Source organism: Populus alba, chromosome 7 (assembly GCF_005239225.2).
Source record: "Populus alba chromosome 7, ASM523922v2, whole genome shotgun sequence".
NCBI classification, from domain to species: Eukaryota; Viridiplantae; Streptophyta; class Magnoliopsida; order Malpighiales; family Salicaceae; genus Populus; species Populus alba.
Genome location: NC_133290.1, coordinates 10,118,836 through 10,142,595, shown reverse-complemented (window position 1 = coordinate 10,142,595; position 23,760 = coordinate 10,118,836). Strand labels below are relative to the sequence as shown.

Sequence of the window (23,760 nt, the reverse complement as noted above, 5' to 3'; positions counted from 1 at the left end):
GTAATTTATTTTTATTTTTTTATAAAGTTATTACAATCTTATTAACTTGATTCAGATTTAATAAGGTTAACACTAATCGTCAAATATATTATCGTTTTAATATTTTTTAAAAAAATATCATTTCAATAATTTATTATATCAATATTTTAAAACGTATTAAAAAAAATTAATTCAACTCACGAGACAATAATCTAGGAAAATAAACTAAAGAAGTAATGTAAAACACTATTCATTCTTAATGGCATTACACTTGGATTGATACAAAGCAACTAACTCTAGCCCAATTTTTTTTTTTTTTTTTTTGTACTTGGAACAATTATTCGTTTCAGACACTAACCTTTTTTTTTTTTTTTTTCAACTTCACCGTTCCCGTGTTCATACAATTGAAGCCTGATGATGAGTTTAGATTTGCATGCTACATTATATTCACAATGTTAAAAAAATATCTTGACATCAAATAAATATTTGATTTGATAAAATATTGTTTAATTTATCTATTTAGAAAGAAAAAAAAAAAGAGCACAAACTAAATTTATCATAAAAACAAAAAATTGTCTTTTCTTCTTCTTTTAACTGTTCATAAAAATACAGTTTGGAGAAGACGGGAAGTTGCTCGGACCGGTCTCCCATCAGGTTGGATAAGAACCGAATTTTTATATCAAAGAGGTCGGACCAAGTTGCCTTGGACTCGCTTTTCTTCCGAGCCTGTAAAAATAAAATAATGTTCTTACAAGCTTGAGGCTTTTCAGGCCTTCACTTCCCTGTAAATGTTGGATCCTTCATCATGTTACTTAGAAATCCTAATCTAATTTTAAACAGAACCCTAATCACCTTCCTTGATAAATGCAAATCAATGCTACAATTGAACCAGCTTCATGCGCTAGTAATCACCTTAGGCCTCTCTCAAGATGACCTTTTTATGTCAAGAATCGTTTCTTTCTCTGCTTTATCTGATTCAAACAACACTGATTATTCTTACAGGGCTTTGTTAAATCTCCAAAACCCAACTATCTTTGAATGGAACTCAGTCATTAGGGGTTATTCAAAGAGCAAGAACCCAAATAAATCCATCTCAGTTTTTGTCAAAATGTTGCAAGTTGGAATCTACCCTGATCATTTAACATACCCTTTTCTTGCTAAGGCGACATCGCGACTTTTAAGGAAAGAACTAGGGGTTTCAATTCATGGGCATGTAATAAAATCTGGGTTTGAGATAGATAGGTTTGTTGCTAATTCTTTGATTCATATGTATGGTTCTTGTGGTGATATCGTGTATGCTCGGAAGGTGTTTGATGGAACCCCTGTGAAGAACTTGGTGTCGTGGAATTCGATGGTTGACGGTTATGCAAAGTGTGGATATTTGGATTTGGCGCGTGGTTTGTTTGATTTGATGCCTGAAAGAGATGTTAGGTCATGGAGTTGTTTAATTGATGGGTATGCTAAAAGTGGGAATTACGGGGATGCAATGGCAGTTTTTGAGAAGATGCGAACTTCAGGCCCCAAGGCTAATGAGGTTACTATGGTTAGTGTGCTATGTGCTTGTGCTCATTTGGGCGCTCTTGATAAAGGGAGGATGATGCATCAATATTTGGTTGATAATGGGTTCGAATTAAATTTGGTTTTGCGGACTTCTCTTATTGACATGTATGCAAAATGTGGGGCAGTTGAGGAGGCTTTCGCTGTGTTTCGTGGGGTCTCGCTGAGAAAGAGCGATGTGTTAATTTGGAATGCTATGATTGGAGGGCTTGCAACTCATGGTTTGGTTAAGGAATCGCTTGATTTGTATACAGAGATGCAAATAGCTGGGATTAAACCGGATGAGATCACGTTTCTGTGCTTGTTGAGTGCTTGTGCTCATGGTGGATTAGTAAAGCAAGCTTCGTGTTTCTTCGAGGGTCTTGGCAAAAATTGCATGACACCAAAGACTGAGCATTATGCTTGTATGGTGGATGTTATGGCTCGAGCTGGTCAAGTGGCGGAGGCATATCAGTTTTTGTGTCAAATGCCAGTTGAACCGACGGCTTCAATGTTAGGTGCTTTACTTAGTGGATGCATGAACCATGGAAAATTAGATCTTGCAGAATTAATAGGGAAGAAGCTTATTGAGTTAGATCCAGAGCATGATGGTAGATACGTTGGCCTGTCAAATGTTTATGCAATTGGCAGACGCTGGGATGAAGCAAGAATCATGAGAGAAGCCATGGAGCGTAGAGGGGTGAAGAAGACTCCTGGGTATAGTTTTCTCGAGATGTCTGGAGCTCATCATAGATTCATTGCACATGATAAATCACATCCTAGCTCAGAGCAAATTTATACAATGCTAAGTTTTATTGCAAGCCAAATGCAATTTGGTGTTCTTAAGGAAGGCCAAGAACACTGTTTGTATGGTATAGAGGGTATTTGAGTTACTTAATTCTTCTTTAAATAAATCTTATTCAGGTTGCTAAAATTCTAAATGGTGGTTCTTCTGTGCAGAATTTGCTACTTTTCTTGGTTGCCTGCCACTACCATTCTCTCCGTTTTCTTAACCACAGGGTTCTCTTTCCCCTCTGGAACTCTTCAATTAACTAACAGAAGAGCACAACTGTCAAAGTCTAATTTCATATCCCTCTAGGCCACTAAACAAACACTGTCTTAACTCCCAAGTTATTACAGAATTCATTTACCCCTTCCTTACGCTAGGGCCATAGAGAAAAAAGAGTTGGATCAGAAACACAGCACCATTCTTCATAAAATAAAACCATAGTTTCAAGATAAAGTGCATCTTAAGACAGTAGTGCAAACATACAAAGGAATATTAAGCAGGAATTAAGTCTGTCTTAAAAACATGGCGAATTAAAATATTATAGGTACTATGCCCAACACTTCCATGTGAGAAGCCCTTCTCCAAATCTGACAATTTGATCTGCACAAATCACAAAACAACTCGAGTTATAAAAGGGAAACAGCAGCAAAGGCTGATATTGTTACTCTCACTAGCCATTCTTTCCTCACCTAGACACTGGAACCTTGAAGGCAGGGTTGAGCAAGCTGAAGATGGTACGGGTCAATTTGATGAGAGATGGTTGAAAGCTGCAGCACACTACTAGGTTCTCCACAGAATGGGAATTGATCCAGGACTTGCTGAGGCTCCACCGGCTTTGCTTCCATCGCTGCCTGCTGATATTCCAGCGCTACGCGATGCTCCTGAATCTAAAATATCATGCATCAACCAAACAAAAAGATTACACAACGGAGGTAAGAAATTAGATGGTCTAGACTGTATAATTCACAAGATTCCAGCAGCTAAAAAGTCCCTCGATGAAACATAAGGGGGAAAAAACCCTTACCCAGCGGTACATATTGCTGTTTTCCTCCTCCAACATACGCTCCTAACAGTTACAACAACAGTAAAATCAGATCCTGCTGCAGAGTTAATGTGCATCAAAGTGGGATTGTGTTTTTGAGACTAAGAGACTCACCTTCCTGCGAAGATTTTCCAGCTGCTGGTGCAGGAGCTCATTCTGCATGAAAATGAAAGAAACATGTATAAACAACTTTAGAAGGATAAAAATCTAGGAATTCATATCACAAGAGTTGACTTCAAAAAAATGTAAGGCATACTTTTTCTCACCATTGCTGGATTGTTTAGTTACCTTGCGATATCGGACCTTGTTAACCGAGCGTTCAAGTTCTTGTTCTAATTCATCCAACTCCTCGAAAGGAATAGAGCTCGTATCTTCACCTGTATAGCGGCGCATGTTAGATTGAAGACGGCGAGTCTCGTTCCTCAGCATCGCCAATTCTCCAAATAGTTGTTCCTAAGAATTAAGAAGGGAAAAGACCATCAAATGTAAAATTCATCTGAAAACTTCATTTCCGTTGAGAATATTAGTTTTACCCGGCTATCGTGCTCAGGAATGCGAGTTCCAGACATCTTCTGGTACCTCTCTATGAGTTGCTCCATCCTGCAACACATTAATTATTCTTGTCATATGAAAAATGTGCGCGTGATTTTATAATTATATGGTACTAAAACATCACCACCATGGACAAGGGTTCAGTCTGTTCTCTCTTTCTGACTATATAAGGGAATTGATTTAAGGCAGTTCTAAAGAATGGGAATTGAAAAATGACTCCCAATTTAAGGGACACCGCAAGCTACTTTTTTCCTTCTTATATAAATATTAATTAATGACCTCATCAAGGGACTGCAATCATAACCAACCAGTGATGATCTGAGACTGAGGTAACATATATTCCACACATTTCATGCACATTCTGTACTTTTTTCCTCTCCTTGACTAAGATGAACTCTATAGAACAGAAGAAAATTAACAATCAGAAGTTGATATATTTATTAAACGATGCATGATTGTGGTCATCATAGGTAGAAAGTTGGTTGGATTTCCAACTCTTTTTTCAGGACTAGCTAGATCATAATTTACAGAAAATTAAGAAACCCAATCATTCCTTAGGATGATCAATTTACAAGATCTTGAACTGGTATTGAAAGGGAAAAAATGGCATCAAAGATAAGCTGCCCACGAAGGAAAAAGTAGGGAAAGAAAAGAAAACACTTCGACGGTGGAAAACCCTAGTTTGTCAGAAGCTTGCACAGAAAGTCAAGTCATACTCATGCTGGTCAATTAAAATCTTTAATGAAAGTTATGGGGCTGGTATTTATCAGTTGGATCAGAATGCTGGGAACAAAAAGGGCCTTCTATGTATGAAACAGATTCAAGTCATCAAATGAAGAAAATCATGAAGATCGGGTACTAGAACATCTAAGAAACAAAAACATAACGAAACAAAAAAGGAAAAGAAGAAGTAATTTTTATATGGAACCAGAAGGGGTCCAACATTGTAAGAAAAATCAAGTAAGAAGAGCATAAAAAACCAGTGTTAACACAAAGAACAAAAGCTAAGAAAAATAAAGTTTGGAATGGTAGTGAGTAGTGATGAATAGAGGACCTCAAACCCTCGGTGCAGTACTGACACAACTTTCCGGTGCTGGAAAAGATGATGAGCCCGATTTGAGCATCACATAGCACTGAAAGTTCATGAGTCTTCTTCAAAAGCCCAGCTCGACGCTTTGAGAAGGTGACTTGCCTTGTTGTCTGGTTCTCAATCCTCCTAATGGCTATCTTTCCACGCCCCATAATTCTTTTGCCTTTTACTAAGGGAAAGAACAGAAGTAAGGAAGTCAGTGACCCTCTTTTCTCACAAACCTGTTTTTCTGGTTTTGCAAGAAATTAACACACGGTGATTAGTTCCAAAAACCACGAAAGGCATGAAAATTATAATGGAAAGTAAATGAAAAGTGAATTTGCAATAATGATGAGGAACTTGTAGCTAGAAGACACAAAGAAATGACAAATGTGAAGAAAGTTTCTGAAACCTAGAATTAATTATAACTTGGCATAATTCTCTAGCCAAGATGATAATCACAGAAGAAAGAAAACTTTCTATATTACCTATCTTTCTTTCTCTTGCTTGTAGAAAATGGAGAGTTTGTTTTTCAGAATACTATTGGGATAAAATTTATTACTAATCTATATGCAGACTGGCTCTTTACTTAGGCAAAACTACCAAAATGACCTCATGCATGAACTTCTGCACGATCCTTGACAGACAAGAGTTGAAAAGGACTTGTTAATCTATAAACCTTGTTTTGTAATTCAAACCAGTGGTGATGCAATAACTCATTGGTATAGATATGGTCAAATCACACAAAGGTTTCATGCGTGGCTAGTGGCATGGATTGTAATTTGATGGAAGGCATTTTCTTCCTTTTATTGTCCTGTAATGGGACCATGGACAAAGGGTTGCTGTGACATTTAACCACTCTCTGAGTCTGATCTGCCAGCCTACCTGAACTTTTCCAATTTGGGATCGTTTTGAAAATGGTCAGAAAACTAGGTTTACTAAGAAAGGAAAGGCAAAAGGGTTGGCCAAAACCCATGACCTAAAAGGTAATTACAAGGTGTAAAAATCCCTTGAGAGGGACTTTCTTGCATGGTAATTCGTATTCATGGTTATAGATGTTGAAGTGAAACTGATTTTCTACGCTTGATGAGCCTTAGGGTGGCTAGGTGATGATGTTTATACGCATGATCATGCATGTAGTTGAATTATACATATATCTTTCAATAATACTGATATGATCTCCACCGAATTAAGGTCTTTTTCCTGATGGGTACAGAGCAAACCCATCTTTAACTTGTGGCTTGAAAATTTCTTATACGACCACACTCGTTTCATATGCATGATCTCTTTTGTAGACGCAGGTCACAAGTTTCTATTTTGGCAGATATATACAGGGGCACATATTGTTCTTCGTGCATCTATATAGCTTGGCCACAATGGTGATGAGCCGGACACATTTACAAATCAAGCTGAAGAAAATGTTGTCGTTCAAGATGTAAAGTACACGTGCATGGATTAGCTAAATTTTGGACGCTAAAATTTATAATTATGTTTATCATTTTGTTCCATATGATGTTATGACCTTGACATATCATGATTAGCTAATGAACAATCAAGTGAAATTGTGAATGGAAGATAAATTACAATGAGCCAAAATAATTAACCATGTAAACAATTTCAGCTTTAGGAAATGATGCTGTAATTTGGATGTTCTTCTCAAGTTTGAGCGATGAACATGCAATAAAATGCCAATAAGCAGTTTGTGGAACTAACACTATTTCCTGTCATTTAGCAAATGATAAACATATAATTCTGATAACAGCCCTGGTTATGATCAGAGATACTGCATGAATGTTATAATCACTATGCATAATTCATCAAATTAAGTGTATTTGATATTATAATAGTTTTTATAATTATATTTTAAAAATATAGGTTTAAGAAAAACATTTATAATTATTGTTTTTAAAAAATATTTATTTGATTAAAACTGTTATGAGATAGGATTTTTACATGTAAAATAAATAAAATGTATTTTTTTTTATGAATTAAAAGAATATTATTTTAATTTTTATAAAACTTGTATGATCTCCTGTGTAAAAGATAAACTATTTGATTAATCAAATAATTTTCTTTTAGGCTGGATAAAAAACAGAAGCTATTGAAATACCAACATATAATACCAAACAAGAACTAAATTTGCTAGAGTTAAATGTGTCACATGAAGAAAATAACTAAAAACCACAAGCATCCAGCAATAATTCAAAAGTGTAAGTGTGATCTCTTATTTACTTTTAATTAGAGAATATTGTATAAATGCACTGCTTGGTCTACAGCTTTCTGTGCAATGAAAAGTTGTAGTGAAACATTGATTGGTTTTTCTGTATAGTCAGAAAGCACATGTTTTTTATTCTAAAAATGGGAGACTTAGGTTGAGCAACTTGTTGGCCCCCCTGTGTCTGTCTTTCCTTGATGTGTGTCAACATCCATTGTATCCCACTTGAGCTATATGCACCACAATAGTAATGGCCAGCCTACTCATTTATTCCCTCTTTTTCTTCTTTATTCAAGGGAGAGATTCCCATCTATTTTTATCGAAGTTAATTTTTACCATTTTTATTTATTTATTTATTTATTATTTCCGAGAAAAAGTGCCCATTTGAGCTGTAAATTTGTAAATGTAAAGTTATTTGCAAAAACAGCACCATGTTATCAGCAGTGATTGTAGGCTAATTAGATTTATTTCAAGCATAAATACCATTGCCATGCATGTCATAGTCTATGATGATCCTTGATCTCCCTAGAGGCTGGAGCACTATATATTACTATATATATATATATATATATATATATATATATATATATATATATATATATATATATATATATAATTGAATTCCCATATAACATAATGGCATGTACTTATTTGCAGCATATCATAGAGAACCAACAATACTAATAGTTTTAGATTTGTCATGAGAAATTCAGAAGGCCATCATCACCTCAAGGCCATGTTATTAGCAGAACTTTTCTAATATCTCAAAATTAACCTTTAATGTTATAAAATTAATAGTAAAAACTAGCATATTCCATTTCAATCATGTAATGCTCAGTAATGGTGTTTAAAAAACCAAGATATCTATAATATTTGCATTATCTAATCCAACTTAACCAGTAAAGTCAAATAATATAGGTGTTACAGATGATATTAGATAAAAAAAACAATCTAAAACATGGATATTACGAGTTGAGTGGCAAGTTAAGATTTTTAAAACCCGATAAACTTAATCCAATTTGTATACTTTGTCATAATCCAATTTTGGACAATATTAAATTAAAAAAAGAAGAAGGAAATGAATAAAAAATTGAGGTTTTGATAAAGACAACACAAATGGGAAGCTCTGATGGGTGTTTGATTTATGATTTTGAAAGCTAATTTTTAAAGAAATTGAAAGAATTAGCTGGTATGGAGTTTCAATTAAATTCTGACTGGGTTTAATTAATAATATATGGAGTTTGATTGAAGAATGGATAAGTTTGAGGATTTAATTAAGTTTAGAATTAGTTTAATTAATGAAATTAGGGATATAATTGAATAAATATAAAAATTTTGAGTAAATTTATTTTAGAGTATAAAACCAATTTAAAAACAAGAATGGTTTAAAAACAAAACAATACACCGATTTTATTTAAAAAGAAAAAAACTAGAGTAAGAAAAAACAATTGGGACTTCATGTTTAAATGCAATATTTCTCTATCTAGAAAACTAGTTTTTCAATTTCTCAAAATTGTACTTAGTTTGGAAAACATATTTTAGAGATTCTCCATAGGTTTTCAATGCAAGTTTTTCACTATTTTCAAAATAAAACAGAATACAGTTTCATATATATACAAGTTTTTTGTTTTTTTAGCAATGTAAGAGATTGAAATTTTTTTATATTTACATATTTAGTTAGTGTCAAAAATTTAATTTTTATTATAGATATATTTTTTTGAGTTAACAATATATCTTTTTCATGATATTTTCTAATTTGAATAAAATAAAAATAATAGCCTAAAAATTAGATTATCACAAATACAAAATATTAAATGACTAATATAAAATATGATTTTGATTTTTCATGAAAAATAGTTGTAATTTTTGTTGTGGAAAAAATTTTTTTTTTTTTCAAAAAATGAACATGTTTTTTAATTTTTTATTAGAAAAGAAAAACTGAAAAAGGAAAAAATACTGAAAAAAAGGGTTTGATTTTACTAAACACACCCTCAATCTCTTCTCTGCTAACCGTGCTTCTCTGTATGAAAAACTTCTAGTACTTATAGCATATAGAGCCATATAGAGAGCTTATTATGGTCCTCATGGTGTAAGGCGAGAGCCCGAATATATGTTCAAGTCGGTGTATCGGCAAGTCAATCCTTCCTTCTTAGTTTAAGTCTTCAAACAAGACATTTTATCAAGTGCAATGAGAATTCAACACATTCAATCTTGGCATGTCCTCGGTGAAAGGCAGAACATGAGTTGTTAACTTCCCAAATACACCAAACGGGCCTGTGTATCATTAATTTGCTTCCACTTGGGAGGCAGTAATGGCAGAAAATGGGGGCATTAAGGATAATGTTTGGAGCACACTGCAAAGCATGAGGCCATTAATCTCAGATCTCTCTGTTCCAGCGGTTCAGCTTGTCCAGGTTACATAGAAGATATGTCAGATGAGTGGCATCGACTGGAGGGGGGAGCTTGAAATTGCATCAAATGTGTCTGAAGCATCGCACTGGAAGTGCTCCTAGGTGGTCAGCATTTCAATTTGGCCGAGCGCATCTTGCCATGCTGTAGACTTTACATGAGCAACCTACCGTTCAGGAAGAACAAGGATCTCAGCTAGGCTGCTGCACATTAAACTATTAGCCATTCCTCAGCCAGGCTTGGATAGAATAGCAGAGCAAGTACACTTATTAGTAGAAACATCAATGAAGAACAGTTGGCTTATAGCGATTATAACAGGAAAAAAAAGAGTCAAGGGACTTGTATTGCCTCTCTTTAGCAAGTGATGGAGACTACTTTAGTATAACATTGTTATTCTGTTTCTTAACGCCATCATACAAAGCCTGAATTCGTAGATCAAGTGCAAAGCCTGTTTGTTGAGGGCAACACAGAAAAGATTGCGTATCCATCACAATATTTAAAGTGCATATTTCTAACGAACAAGAAAAATCACAATTATAGTTCACATAGAAATTCCGAGACAGGCCTATCAAGCAAGGCATTATGAAAATTGAATTTGAAAAATCCTTCCAGAATTAAGTTCAAAAAGAAACAAAATGATTAGCAAGCTGGAAGAATATCCTAACAGAACCAATTCACAAGACATCTCTCTTTGAATACATCAAGCATGCAGGCCGGATCTTTGCTGAACATTCACACAACTGTCACCCCAGCTTCCTTTAGAGTCTTGATATTTGCTTTGGGCATTGCCCTTTTCTCCTGATACCTAGCTGTAAACAAAAATACAACAGCAATAATTAGCGAGAGCCAGTTTACAAATATTTCAAAGAATTATATTTCCCAGGTACAATGACAGTACACTAGAATCTTACTTCAAAGCAGCAGTTTCTGGAGTTTATCCTTATCCAAACGGGTCTTGCAATGAAACTGAATTTCATATTGAGCTCCAAATATTCGCTGGCGTTTTAACCAAAAATACTTATTGCGCAATTCATGGCTTTGTGTTTTCATGACCAAAAACTGTTTCTTTATTCGCATTTCAAATTGTTCCCTGGACTTTTTATCAACATGAGGTGATCGTAACACAGTATACAAGACACGTGATTCAGGCAATCTAATCTTCCTTGCATCAGCTGGAATCCCTGAAATAGTGTTTCCAGGAACTAGATCTTCAAAAGATCGAATCGCTATGCATATCTTGGTGCTCATTGCTTTTGGTGGTCTTTCTTCTTGGTGTCCTGAGATTCACAAGGTCACAAAGACAATAAGTCCAAAGAAAATACCACTCTGCACGAAATGAAGTCCATCCAGGATTCATAAACAGAAGAAAATTATAATACTATTGGAATGAAACTGATTGAACTGGTCAGTAACCCTAAGGTTCTCAGGATCACAAAGAATGTTCATTGTGAATCCAAAGTTCAGGATGATCCTAAATTTTGCTTTTACTCTAATCTTGGAAAGTACAAGCATACAGAGGTGGACATGACCCTGCATACAGAGGTGGACATGACCCTACATGCAGGCAACCAAAAAAAATAAAAGGTATAAAAATTAGAACAAGCTGAGATCGACTGTTTGTGAACTTAGAGATAATGTTCGCATATTTATTAAGAGATGGATTCTTCATCAGATTATCCTACAACAACGGTTTCTATAAGAGTTACAGCTACAACAAGATTACACATATGATGCTGGTCAAATCAATGTTTTTATTTCATTTTTTTATGCATTTGATTGATATCTTAAGAAGTAACAAATGGTAAACATACTCAACTATAAGAACTAACAAACCAATTCTTGTGATGATGTGGCAAGACATGGATAGGGTGTATTCTATTTCTAAGAGTCCAGGTTAAAATGCATAGAATCAATGTACTGATTGTGAGTCGGTGAAATGTGAATGAAACATAGAAATTTCCGTTCTCTCTTTCTCTTCGCAGCTTCTCTATCCTATCCTCTTCTCTTATCAACTAAATTCTCTTATTTTCTCATCTAAATCTATCCCTTCAAAATTCCTAATTTAGTCCTAAGATTGTACAAGGTTCTTTACCAATATCATTCATGTTGATGACTTTAGGTGCACAGAATATCATATGCATGATCATGAATTAGTAAAACTAGATCTCACTGTAATACCTCCAGCAGTAAGTCCAGATGAAGATGCAACTGTAGGCATTTTAGTACCGCTTTCCTGTTTCAGTTGCATAGAATCATAAGAGCAGCAGTCACAATGAGGCAATGAAGATCTCTTAATAAAAAGAACATATCTCTTAGCTAAAATAAAGTTGATAGAGTGCAAACATCCAACACAATGATAAACATATATGTTATCTCATCAAGGTATAAGAATTTGCAATGCCCAATGACCAAAACTCAATAGAGCTGCACATTCCATGTACAAGCACAAAAACCACCAGTAGGTTGACATCAGGAGAAGATTCATGAAACATTAATATAATCTTCACACTTTTATAGGCTATCCTAAAAAATTGATGGCTGGAACTTTTAACTCAATCAAATTTCTGACAGTACAACAATTTGTTACATATAAATGGTGTATTAGCTTCATAACTACATTGCAAAGCAACCTAATTGTTTTGCACAGAAACTTGCATTCACTGCACAATTTGCAACAATAGAACTAAAGTTCATTCGACAAAACACTCAGAAACTCATTAACAAACATGAAAAACCAAACCACCTCCAAAACCATCACAAATATGCATCTATACGAGCAACTATGCCGATTCTGCCCCATTAGAGACCAAAACAGAAAAAACCCATTATCAAACTTATAAAATAACGCCACCCCACCAACTAAAACCAATAAAAAAACGAAATAAAATCACAAAAACGCATTCAAGAAAAAAAACAAAGAAACAAGAACTTTATAAACCATTTTAGTGCCATATTCAATAGCTTGTTCAGGATGAGAAGTTAAATTCTTTCCAGTGATTCCTTGACAATTCTTGATAACAAACACTGATGGTGGTGGTGGAGGAGCCGCCGTGAAAGAGCGAGATTGTGAATAAGAAAAAGATGAAATCTTTGAAGAGAAAAACGATACAAGATTTTTTGCTTGTCTTGACATCTCTCTTTTCTCGGGTTTCTTTCTCTCTTTGATCTCCCTCCCTCTCTCACTGTTAGGAAAACGCAGCCAAAGATTTCTCATAGAGAAAGTGAAGTTCTTTGTCGGGTTTTTAGTAGTTCTTGTTCGGGTCAAGACATGGAGCACGTGAACCCGACCCGACGTCGAAAAATGGACTCTCATTTAGAAAAATCCCCCGATTTAGCCCATGTGTTTTGTATCCATTCCAGCTCAAGACATGGAGCTCTTGAACCGACCTGAACTTGCAATTCGGGTTTCTTTTTTGGAATATCCCACAATTTAGCCCCTGCTTTCTGTTAATTTGACAAACGAGCCCCTGTAGAGAACATCTCATCGAATTTATCTTAACTTCTGCACATTTTGTCAATTATACCAGATCAAACAGAATTATAATTTATAAACAATATGGTGCTATCCAAAAATGACTAGATTAATTTTAGAAAAGTGTGCATCAATATTTAGTTTATAATCATTTAATATATAAAATCAACCAAATATATAAACTTACATAAAATATTGAAATACAATATTAATCATACATTGATTGAATGATGCATAAGAGAACAAAATTAATTCTTAGCAAACATTCTAAGCATATATTAAAAATATATTTAAGTAAAACCAATAAAAAAATACTCACTCGATAAAGTACTTAACATATAATCAAATTTAGATTTGTTGTTATTGTTGTAAATGAAAGTGTCAAAGATTCTAAAAACTTTATGCAGAAAAATCAACCCTAAAACATTTTTATTCACCTTTTTTTATAGAGAATTTTAAGTACCAAAACGGATGGAATTCAATACATTATTAGCTTAGGTCCTCTCACCTCAAAAATCCTAGGTAGTTTTTGAACTTAATTTTAACTTTTAATATTTTTACTAATAAATAACTAGAAAATTTTGTTTCCTTTGGATATGAAAAAAAAAAAATTAGAGGGTTATAAGTTTCTTCAAAACATGTCAATTAATAGTTATTTGAGATTAATTTCTCACTCTCTATAATTTATTAAAATCATATTAATATTTCATGTTAAAGAGTTTATGTTAGAAATTAAACTCCAACAAAGTTTAATCATCAAAAGTGTATGAATTCCACTTTTAATTTAGATTCTAATGTCCTCATTAACATATGGTCTCTCTAAAAGTACGTTTATCATAGTTTATTTACACTTGATTTGAATTGATTATATGTGACAAATATAGGGGTATAATTTATGAGTTTTTTTATAAAGTTTTGTTTACCAAATTGACACAAATATAATGGCTAAATTGGGTTTTCCTTTTTGTTTTATACTATAAATTTAATTTGAGTTTAGATCAATCTAAAAAAATAAAAGAAAAAAAGAAATTTGATTTTAAATCATTACCAGTTATTCCAAGTAATTGTACTGGACCAACCTATGAACTACAAAGAAAATCATCCATTTTCAGTAAGCCAAGTCATTAAAATATATAGCCCCAAGTCACCCCACTTACATTACCCACTTTCATGGAATGAGAATGTTGATAAAGCCTAATGGAATATGGTGTAAAACAATGAAAATAAAAATAATTGTTAAATAACACTAAATTTGTTGCGAATTATCCTTTTCATTGTTGTTTTCTTGCTCCGTGCTACGGTTTAAAAATATTTATGTTTAGTTTAATAAATACTAGTATGTTTATTGTTTTAAAGATTTCTGATCCTAGAGAAAATAAATTTGATATCTTACTAGATTCATGGTAATTTAAACTCATTTTCTAATTGAACCCAAATATATTAAATTTATTTTCTTACCAGACCTTTTGTGACTTATGTTTAACTCATGATTGAACCTAAATACATTTGGCAACTTACTGGATTTATAATGATTTTGGTTCAACTTATGGTTGAGATCAAGTATATTAAATCTAACATCTTACCTGACTCATAATAACTTATACTTATATAAAGGCTAAACCTAAATATATTGGGTCTTGTATCTTATTGGATCCACGATGATTCGGGATCAATTTATAATTGAATTCAAACATATGATATCTTGTTAAAATCATAATGACTTGAGTCCAAGTAATTTATACTTATAATTATAAAAGCTTCTAATCTAACTAGCTTAATGACTTATTCAATTTATAATTGAATTCAAACATATGATTTGGTATCTTGTTAAAATCATAATGACTTGAGTCCAAGTAAATTTATACTTATAATTATAAAAGCTTCTAATCTAACTAGCTTAATGACTTATCCTTCAATTTATATAAAAAAATAAACACTCATCCTTCAACCCATGTGAGTCAGAAGTATGTGTACTGGTGCGAAAATACAAATCAAAGACTAATGAAGTTTGCATGAGATAACATAAAAGAAAACGTAAGAAAAAAAAATCCAAAACGAATGAATATGCTTAAGCATAAGCAGTTTCTATTGAAAGTTCAGTAAAAATCTGAGAAAATTATAAAATGAGTTGCCTTCAAAAAAAAAAAAAAAAAAAAAAAAAAAAAAAAAAAAAAAAAGCAGTCTTTTCCCCTATTTGTGTCTTGCCATTCTGCCTTCATCATAACACAAAAAAATGTTGTGTTGTCTAGGGTGGGCTGCTTGTCCTGGCAGTGACATCATCGTTAGAGACATACTTGCTCCAAAACCCATGTTGTTTCCACACTTGATTCATCTCTTCAATTGGGACATTCTTGGTCTCAGGCACAAAGTAATATATGAAAATGGTCATGATAATAACAAATCCACCAAAAAATAAGAAGAGGGCAAACTTCATATGACAAAGCATGGAGAGGAAGAATTGGCCAATCACAAATGTGAAGAACATGTTAACCGAGACATTGGTTGCTTGTCCTGCTGATCGGATCTCCAGAGGGCAAATTTCACTCGGCACTAGCCATCCCAGAGGACCCCAAGACCATGCAAAAGCTGCGACATATGCACATATCAAGAACAGCACCAAGGAGGATACACTCTTAGACATCTCTCCCTCCCCTCCTGTCCCAAAAACACGCCCTATAATAACCGCAACAAGCACCTGCAATCAAGTTTAACATCGAGCTCAAAGTCAACATTAATGTCGTTTATACACTAGTACTGCTCAGACTGACTAGGAGTAATCTTATTAAGGTTGTCGTGTACCTGACATATGATCATTTGCACGCCACCTTCAAGAAATAAAGCCTTCCTTCCTAGCTTATCAACGCAATAAACAGACACCATCGTGGCCACGACGTTGACTACGCCGGTTATGACAGCAGACATGAGCGAGGCATCGTCACCAAAACCCAAAGTCTTAAAGAGAACAGGTGCATAAAACATGATGACATTAATTCCTGTAAGTTGCTGGAAGAAAGGGATGAAGGTGCAAATGATTAATTGAGGTCTATATTTTCGGCCTGTGAAGTTTCTCCATGGGTGCTCAACTTGCTTTGCAGCCATGGTAGCATCAACAAGATCCTGAAATTCTTCGTCGACATTGTTCGTGCCTCGAATCTTTTGCAACATTTTCTTCGCTTTCTCATGGTTGCCCCTCTCAAGAATGGAGTTGGGGGTATCGGGTAGAAAGAGAGATCCGATAGTAAAAATAATTGCCGGGACTGCTGCAAGGCCTAAAGAAATTCTCCATCCCCAACCAGATTTTATCTTGGAAGTCCCATAATTGATGAGATTGGCTGCCAAAATACCAATTGTGATTGCCATTTGAAATCCCATATTGAGTGCTCCTCTAAGGTTCGCCGGTGCCATTTCTGAGAGATAAACCGGAACAGACTACAAAAACGAAAGATTGAAGACATTGGCTCATTTACAATATAATATAAAAAAGAGCTAGAATTGGTTGGAAAAAAGTGTAGTTACACACGTTTTTTACTTAGATTTATTTGTAATTATCAAAAATAAATAAGATTTTTTACTTTCTAGTGAAACAATATAAAATATCTTTGAAAGTAAAAGAATTTAAATCTAAGTATCGGTGACTATTTTCTATAATGATTTTTTTTGTTATTATAATTTTAGTTTAAAAAAAATTTGATATTTGATCAAATATAAAAAAACATATATGCACAGTAAAATTATGAAAACATCTTTAAAAGCAAAAATCCAATCTAATTTTAGAAAAAATCCCAGAATTTTCGGAAGCTAGGAAGTATATATATTATAACTTAGTCAAAAGACTGTAGGTCAAACCGTAGATCTAGTTCAAGAGAATCATGTACAATTTATTTACGATGAACATATGACCCGTCACCTTTCCTGGGAAACTGAGATCTGGTTCAGTTTGGATACCACTGGGCCAAAGTATAATTACAATTCTGTGCCACTAGTTTCTGTACTAAATGTTAAATTCCGAGGTAAGTGAAAATTTAGAGACTAATGGTTCTTTAACGAATAGTATAATTTAGCCTAACATATTCAATATATATCTATAAGAAACAAAAAAAAAAAAAAAAAAAAAAAAAGCATACCTGATTAGCAAATCCAACACCGACACCAAGCATCAAACGACCAACAATAAGCATCGCAACATTGACAGCAGCACCATTGAGAATAGCTCCGCCGAGGAAAACCAGGCCTCCAAACATCATAGACATCTTACGACCGAATCTCCTCGTTGTTGCAGAAGCAAAGAAGGAAGCTATCAAGGCCGCAAGATAGAGGGAAGATGTGAACAGCGTTAGCACATGATCATCAAACTTGCAGTACATGTTTTCCTCGTGATTTCCATGTTGTTTCTTGTACACATGGGGGAAAAATGGTTTGAGAAATGAATCCATCGCTGTTACCCCTCCTGCAAGATGTCACAGAGCCAGCGATCATTATCAGATCAACACAACACATGTATATTCAAGAAAATCATTCTTACTGCATCAAGACTCGAGATCTTTTGCTCACCTGAGATGCCAATGTCGTAGCCGAACATGAGCCCCCCCATGGCTGCCACCAGACAAGTGATGACCACAAAAGCAGTGACGCCACCTTCGTATCTTCTCCCGTCACCTTGATCCGCCGCATAACCTCCTCCTGCCATATTTTCAAAAAGCAAAAGCAATACCTCAAACTATTGAGAAGTAGGTCTGTTCTTCTCTTATTTATGCTATTTTCTGGATAACATAAGGGATAACTTTCGTGAAATGATTCCATTTAAGGCCGGCATGCGTGGATAAATACGTGGTTTCCAAATTTGAGAGATTGGATTGATATTGAGAGATTTCCGTTCCGACTCTTGAGATGAAAATTAATAATTAATACTGTCAAATATTGGATAATACAGAATGGACAAAATAGGAAATTAATGTTATTTAGTGTATATTTATAGATAAAAAATAATAATATTGGATAGTACTGCTTGATTTCTATACAATATTAATTGAGGAGGAAGAAATTTAAGGCCCAGACCATGCTTCTAATGGAAACGGAAGTTACAGCTTTGCACTTTTACACACAGGATAAAATCGAAGTTGACTTTATCAACGGGTGGGATCTAGCAGATCAGGGTCCAGATAGACTTACTCTTTTTCTTTCATGAGTAATAATGCCAATGATCGTCCTGTAAGATTTTCACTTCCCAATATTTTTTAATTATTGGATTTATGGGATATATATATATATATATATATATATATATATATATATATATTTGTTTTGTAATTCACACGGATATAATTATTTTATTTTTGTTTTTATTGTTGAAAGACTGTTTTAGAGTTTTAGGTATCATTAAGGACCACATATTTGCAGTGTGTGCTATCAATGTGATCTCTAATTTGACATACTTAAATTATTATCTAGAAATGCTTAAATTATAATTAATGGTATCTTATAAGTTAATGTTCTCATTAATTAATATACCACATTATTATCTTACAGTACATGTCACCATATTTTAAAAAAATCATTCAATTCTATTCAACTTTTATACATTTTCGTCTCTTCTTGAAACCTCCACATTCTATAAAAAGATTATGTACATAATTAATGAGACCAAACCGTAACTTATAGATTATCAACTATTACTATATAAAAAAATTTATGCTTCTCAATTAATCTCATGAATTCTAAAATTAATGGCTATATAAATTTTTAGTGATTCTGAGATTTGTAAAAATTGAATTAATAACTTCTAAAATACTAACCTACTAGAACCTAACCTGTTAAAATACTAACCTAAAATCTAACCAGTTGAGTTACATTTCTTGAGGTTTATTCCCAATAAGTTATATTAAAAATAAGTGGAACTCATTGAAATAGTTTAAAATTTAAAGTAATATTTATCATCTACAAATCAAAATGATTAATTTGAAGTTGATTTGTTTTCAAAAGTATATTTATATTATAATAGGATTCCTCAATTTATTAGGTTAATTAATAATAAAATTAGATAAATAAATAGAATTTCATAGCACGTTAACTGTAGTGAAATTAAATATCAATAAAATTCATTAATTTAATAGGTTAATAATAATTAGTAATTACCGAAGGATAAGTTCGACTCCCGCCTGAGGGAGAGTGTCAGAACTTAATACTTTTAAATTCACCGAATATGTCGAAGCTATAATTAGTAACATTTGACCATTTTGTTTTGTTTTGTTTTTCTTTTCTTTTCTTTGATAAAAGCAGCGATTCACCTCAACAAATTAAAGTAGAATTCTAAGAGTTTCTTCAAAGTACTATTTATTTTTACTTTTTAAAAAATTAAAATTTTATTTTTTTTCTTTACTTTAAATTAATATTTTTTAGTATTTTAAAATTATTTTAATATGATAATATTAAAAATATTTTTTTAAAATAAAAAAGTATTATTTTAATATATTTTTAAATAAAAAATATTTTAAAAACCAATTTATAAAACAATTACAACTACATTTATAAACAACGCCGCTCTACACAACCACATTGAATATTGCAGTTGTACTTTGTTTGAATTAATTACGCGACTCGCCCCCAAAATTTCGTGGTTTCGTTTTTTTCTCAAATATATATTATACAAAAAAACAGTAATCAATGAGTGGATTACTGTGAATTGTGAGACCATTAACATTTATTGTGGATTTTGAGACCATTTATTGTGCATTAAAATAATATTTTATATTTTTTTTGTTTTAGTTTAGTTTTTCTTATTTTTATCTATTTTTTTTATTTTTTTTTACATTGTATTAATTGGAATTTAAAATTAATAATTTATTTTTATTTATCTTTTATATGATTTTTAAATGCTTAATTTCACAAAAAAAAAAAATTGAATTTAGTTGCTTGCAAAAAATTAAAAATGAGGGACTAAAGTTGAAGAAAAAAATAACATGCCTTTTACTTTTATTTTTTATGAAAATAGATACCAGATATGTGTCTTTTTCTTTTTTCCACCCTTCAATCATCTTTTTTTTCCCTTTTCTTTTCAATTAGATTTTTTAATATTGTGTTATTTGGTCTATGAAATTGATATATCTTTTTTATTTTTTATGTCATTATTTCGATCACTAAAACTAGTCACGTCATTTTTTTCATGCTCATGTACACAAAAGATGATCCAATTTTAAGGATTAAAAATTAGAGGACCAAAATTTCATTTGTAAAATATTTAAAGGTCCTTTAAAAAAAAACAATGTGCCCGCTCCTTTTCTAAATTTCTTTCCTTTAGGTTTTGTCAAAAATCATTTTTGGTTCTTATATATTGAAATTATGTGATTAGGTTCAAAACTTTCCTTTTCTTTCGTTTAAGTTTTTGAGTTTGAGAAAGGACAAAAAATCATAGATTATAGTGAAGGGGATACAAAGTTGACAAACTTCTATTTTTAATCTACAAAAACTCATCATTATTGGTGTTAATGAATTTCTTTTACTTATGAGAGTTCTATTTTTGTTTCTTTTCCATCTGGCATAAAAAAATAGATCAAACTTCAAATTTTATTTTTATTTGGGTTGAGTTTTTGTTTTTTAAATTGATTAAATGTTGATTTATTAAAGAGATTTTTTTTTAAAAGTGTTTTTAGCTAAAAATATATCAAAATAGCTATTTAAGTGTTTGTAGGTTTTTCATAGTTTCTAACAAACGCTTCAATACTTAGTTGATATTTAATTTTATGAATAATTTTTTTTTGTATAATTAAACAAAAAATGTTTTTAAAAATAACAAAGTTCTTAAACCAAGTTTGGTCCATTGCTTGGCTTATGTATTATATAATTAAATAAAAAAATAGTCTAAAAAAGTTAAACATTTTGGAGTCCATGACCTTTATCGTGGTTTTGACAGGTTAAGCCATAAAATCTAGATCAATCTAATATGTTGTCACCATAAAATTTAGCCTATTTTTTAACAACAAAACTCACCTACTCACTTGGGTCTGACATAATTATCAGACTCAAAACATTTAAAATATTATTTATATTTTTAATATTTGTTTTATATTAAAAAAAATTTGATATTGATCTGCTACTGAGCCAATATACTAGTATTTGTACTAAAAGGAGAAGCCATTTCATTTGTTTCCAATGTCATGTATAAACATGACTTAATTTTATTAGTATTTATCTATTTTTTTAATTAGTTTCCCTTTAAAATATATATTCAAAATTTTTAGTTACCAAAACAATTGATTTATTATTATCATTTTATTCTTGAAATTTTATTTACAATTATTAATTAACATATTAAATTTAAGAAATGCATATTGTATTGTATCTATAATTGCTTGATTTCCTGCAACTTCAAAAGGAAATACTTGTAATTGCTAATGCGTATTTTATTTATAATTTTAAAGAAAGAAGAAAAGGAAAAAAAAAATAGCTGCCGAATTTACCGTGCAAGAGTTGTAACTTCCATTTCCATTTAAAAGACAAGTGGCATCCATTCACCCAAAATAAAAAAAAATACATTGATGCATTTCCTTTTTTAATCTGAAACATTAATGCTTGAGGAAATAATTTCATCCCAAAAGCCACATTAACTCTGTGTGCTTTCTCACTTGTGAGCTAAGCACATGGATAAAACTCATAGTTTTTAGACCCTTCTTATGGTCGGTTCGGTTCGGTTCAAGAATAGGGTTTCAGATTTTGATCGTATCATTGAGTCGTTCAAGTCAATTCTTTTTTTTTTTTTTTAAGTTAAAATGATGTTGTTTTAGTAAAAAAAAATTAAATAAAAGTCAATGAGTTGCAACCGGGTCGCTAGGTTACATTGGATTTTTTCTTCCCCTGTTATTTTTTTCAACTCGGTTCGGTTCCAGCCTCAAGTCAGTCAAATTCCGAATCGACCTGCCAGGCCGGGTCGAGTTTTAAAACTATGATAAAAATAGTGTCAGAGATTGCCTGTTATTTTTTTTGGTGCAACAATTTTGGAATATTTTTGTAAAATAATATTTTTTTTCCAAAAATATTTTGGGAAATAATAACATACCAATTTTGGTTTTTTTTTTTTAAATAGAATATTTAATAAGTTGTACTTTACTCTATTGAGAATAGTGAAAGGTGGTTTTTTTATTTTATAAGTTAATATGAAATTTTAAATAATACTTATTATCTACAATATCAAAATAACTGATTTATTGATAACATTTTAGTTTTAACAGTAGTCCATTCAAAATTTCAATACTGTTTCTTAACTTATTAGGTTAATTTAATTTTCTTAAAAAAATAATTCTCCTCAAGAAGGAAGTAACTGTGCATTAAAACTCAGAATTTTATTTATTGTAATAATATAATTATAAAATTGTCCTCAAACAAAAATGCTTTTGAATTAGATATCTGAGTCAATTAAGATAATCTTTTCGTATGAGATTTGATTGATTATTTTTTTATATAGCAAAATTACTAATTTAACCCTTGAATAAAAATAATATAATGCTTATTATCTAGGGGCATTTTTGTTTTTTTTAGAATAGTGTAATTACTTTATGCATTTAAAGACAATAACAACATAACACTCACCCAAGGGTTGTTTTTGCCATTTTACTTTGGTTTTTATTGTAAATTCCAATGGTGATTAGGGTTTTATTGTAATTTACATTAATTAAATATAATTTAAAAAAACTACACACGAGCTACCTTATGGACGGCCCTCGCACTATCTAGGCAATGCGTATGGGGTCGTCCAACCACCAAAAATCATCTTTCAAGGCAACGTTTGAAACATTTTGGTGCCTACGACATAATGGAACGATGCATGCCCCAAACATGCATCGGTATTGGTGTCGATGACTTTTTTTTTTTCCTCTCCCCACCTTGAATTTCATGTCAGCCCCTTTAAAAAATCAAACTAGTCCTACGCAATTTATTTTCTCTTCACATTTGGTCCCTATTATTATTATTATTATTATTTTGAATAAGCCATGAAATTACAATATTATTTTCAATTTCACCCCTTTTAATTTTAAATATTTTACTGGGTTATTCTAATTTCATGATCAAGGTTAGACAGGTTAATTTGAGTTAACTTGAATTTTTTTTAATTGATTTTTTTCTCAAAATTTTTTTTCTTCAATTTGAGTTAGCTTCAATTTTTTTACGAGTTAGTTCACAGGTTTTACATGTTAACATAGGTTGACCTTGATTTATCCAAATTGTTGTCGTCTCAATATTTTTTTTTAAATTGTCCTCTTGAAATTTGTTTTAACAATTTTTTTTTCTAATTGTTTAGATTGCCTTTGAACTTTTCAAGTTAACCAAGTCATGTTGAGTTAATTTTTGCACAATTTTTTTTTTTAAATACTTTATTAGTACTTGGATATTTTTTTAACATTAAAATAAAAAACATGATCCAATCTGTAGTGTAACATGAGTAAATGATCTAATGCTATCTTTATAACCCTCTTTATATAATTGACAAATTATCAATTAATTTATTTTTATTTTCTTTGTTTTGTTTTCTTAAAAAGTTTCATAATGATTTTTCTGAATATTCAATTTCTCTAACTTGTAAAATAGTTTATGATTGTAATCTATTTTTATATTACCATTATTTTAGATCTGGATTATATCAAATCAAATCATGATAGTAAAATAAAATTTAAAATTATTCATATTTTTAAATCTTATTTTAAAAATA

The 23,760-nt window shown here is 31.8% G+C and overlaps 4 protein-coding genes across 7 annotated transcripts; 1 reads left to right on the top strand and 3 right to left on the bottom strand.

Annotated features, from left to right (window-relative positions):
- The first annotated feature begins 659 nt into the window (after window positions 1–659).
- Window positions 660–2,537, top strand: LOC118049606 (pentatricopeptide repeat-containing protein At5g08305). The gene has a single exon (XM_035059644.2). It carries the CDS (start codon window positions 785–787, stop codon window positions 2,402–2,404), a length of 1,620 nt encoding a protein of 539 aa, XP_034915535.1. The 5' UTR covers window positions 660–784; the 3' UTR covers window positions 2,405–2,537.
- A 418-nt stretch (window positions 2,538–2,955) lies between these two features.
- Window positions 2,956–5,144, bottom strand: LOC118049681 (protein TRANSPARENT TESTA 16). Of its 3 annotated transcripts, none has more exons than XM_035059741.2 (6): window positions 4,954–5,144; window positions 3,881–3,947; window positions 3,636–3,800; window positions 3,462–3,503; window positions 3,330–3,371; window positions 2,956–3,192 (listed from the first exon to the last, which is right to left on the bottom strand). In XM_035059741.2, exons 1-6 carry the CDS (start codon window positions 5,139–5,141, stop codon window positions 2,995–2,997), a joined length of 702 nt encoding a protein of 233 aa, XP_034915632.1. In that variant the 5' UTR covers window positions 5,142–5,144; the 3' UTR covers window positions 2,956–2,994. The 3 variants fall into 3 exon arrangements, with proteins under 3 accessions (XP_034915632.1, XP_073266476.1, XP_073266475.1); XM_073410375.1 differs by having other exon boundaries at window positions 3,462–3,497; XM_073410374.1 differs by lacking the exon at window positions 3,462–3,503 and having other exon boundaries at window positions 4,954–5,141.
- A 4,931-nt stretch (window positions 5,145–10,075) lies between these two features.
- On the bottom strand, window positions 10,076–12,870 carry LOC118049605 (small ribosomal subunit protein uS10m). Of its 2 annotated transcripts, none has more exons than XM_035059642.2 (4): window positions 12,531–12,870; window positions 11,771–11,825; window positions 10,504–10,869; window positions 10,076–10,401 (listed from the first exon to the last, which is right to left on the bottom strand). In XM_035059642.2, exons 1-3 carry the CDS (start codon window positions 12,804–12,806, stop codon window positions 10,505–10,507), a joined length of 696 nt encoding a protein of 231 aa, XP_034915533.1. In that variant the 5' UTR covers window positions 12,807–12,870; the 3' UTR covers window positions 10,076–10,401; window position 10,504. The 2 variants fall into 2 exon arrangements, with proteins under 2 accessions (XP_034915533.1, XP_034915534.1); XM_035059643.2 differs by having other exon boundaries at window positions 12,576–12,866.
- A 2,336-nt stretch (window positions 12,871–15,206) lies between these two features.
- Window positions 15,207–17,751, bottom strand: LOC118049670 (sugar transport protein 10-like). Its single transcript, XM_035059731.2, has 4 exons — window positions 17,616–17,751; window positions 17,189–17,511; window positions 15,864–16,493; window positions 15,207–15,759 (listed from the first exon to the last, which is right to left on the bottom strand). The coding sequence occupies exons 1-4, from the start codon at window positions 17,749–17,751 to the stop codon at window positions 15,310–15,312; spliced, it is 1,539 nt and encodes a 512-aa protein (XP_034915622.1). The 3' UTR covers window positions 15,207–15,309.
- Between the last annotated feature and the right edge of the window lie 6,009 nt (window positions 17,752–23,760).

Coding starts and splice junctions, on each gene's coding strand:
- LOC118049605 (XM_035059642.2), bottom strand. CDS start 12,806: ATGAGAAATCTTTGGCTGCGTTTTCCTAACAGTGAGAGAGGGAGGGAG. Junction 11,826..12,530: donor TTGAATATGGCACTAAAATG/GTTTATAAAGTT, acceptor CAACTGAAACAG/GAAAGCGGTACTAAAATGCC. Junction 10,870..11,770: donor ATCTGGACTTACTGCTGGAG/GTATTACAGTGA, acceptor TGTGAATCTCAG/GACACCAAGAAGAAAGACCA.
- LOC118049681 (XM_035059741.2), bottom strand. CDS start 5,141: ATGGGGCGTGGAAAGATAGCCATTAGGAGGATTGAGAACCAGACAACA. Junction 3,372..3,461: donor TGGAAAATCTTCGCAGGAAG/GTGAGTCTCTTA, acceptor TGTAACTGTTAG/GAGCGTATGTTGGAGGAGGA. Junction 3,193..3,329: donor ACAGCAATATGTACCGCTGG/GTAAGGGTTTTT, acceptor ATGATATTTTAG/ATTCAGGAGCATCGCGTAGC.
- LOC118049670 (XM_035059731.2), bottom strand. CDS start 17,751: ATGGCAGGAGGAGGTTATGCGGCGGATCAAGGTGACGGGAGAAGATAC. Junction 17,512..17,615: donor CTACGACATTGGCATCTCAG/GTGAGCAAAAGA, acceptor GACATCTTGCAG/GAGGGGTAACAGCGATGGAT. Junction 15,760..15,863: donor TGCAAATGATCATATGTCAG/GTACACGACAAC, acceptor ACTTGATTGCAG/GTGCTTGTTGCGGTTATTAT.
- LOC118049606 (XM_035059644.2), top strand. CDS start 785: ATGTTACTTAGAAATCCTAATCTAATTTTAAACAGAACCCTAATCACC.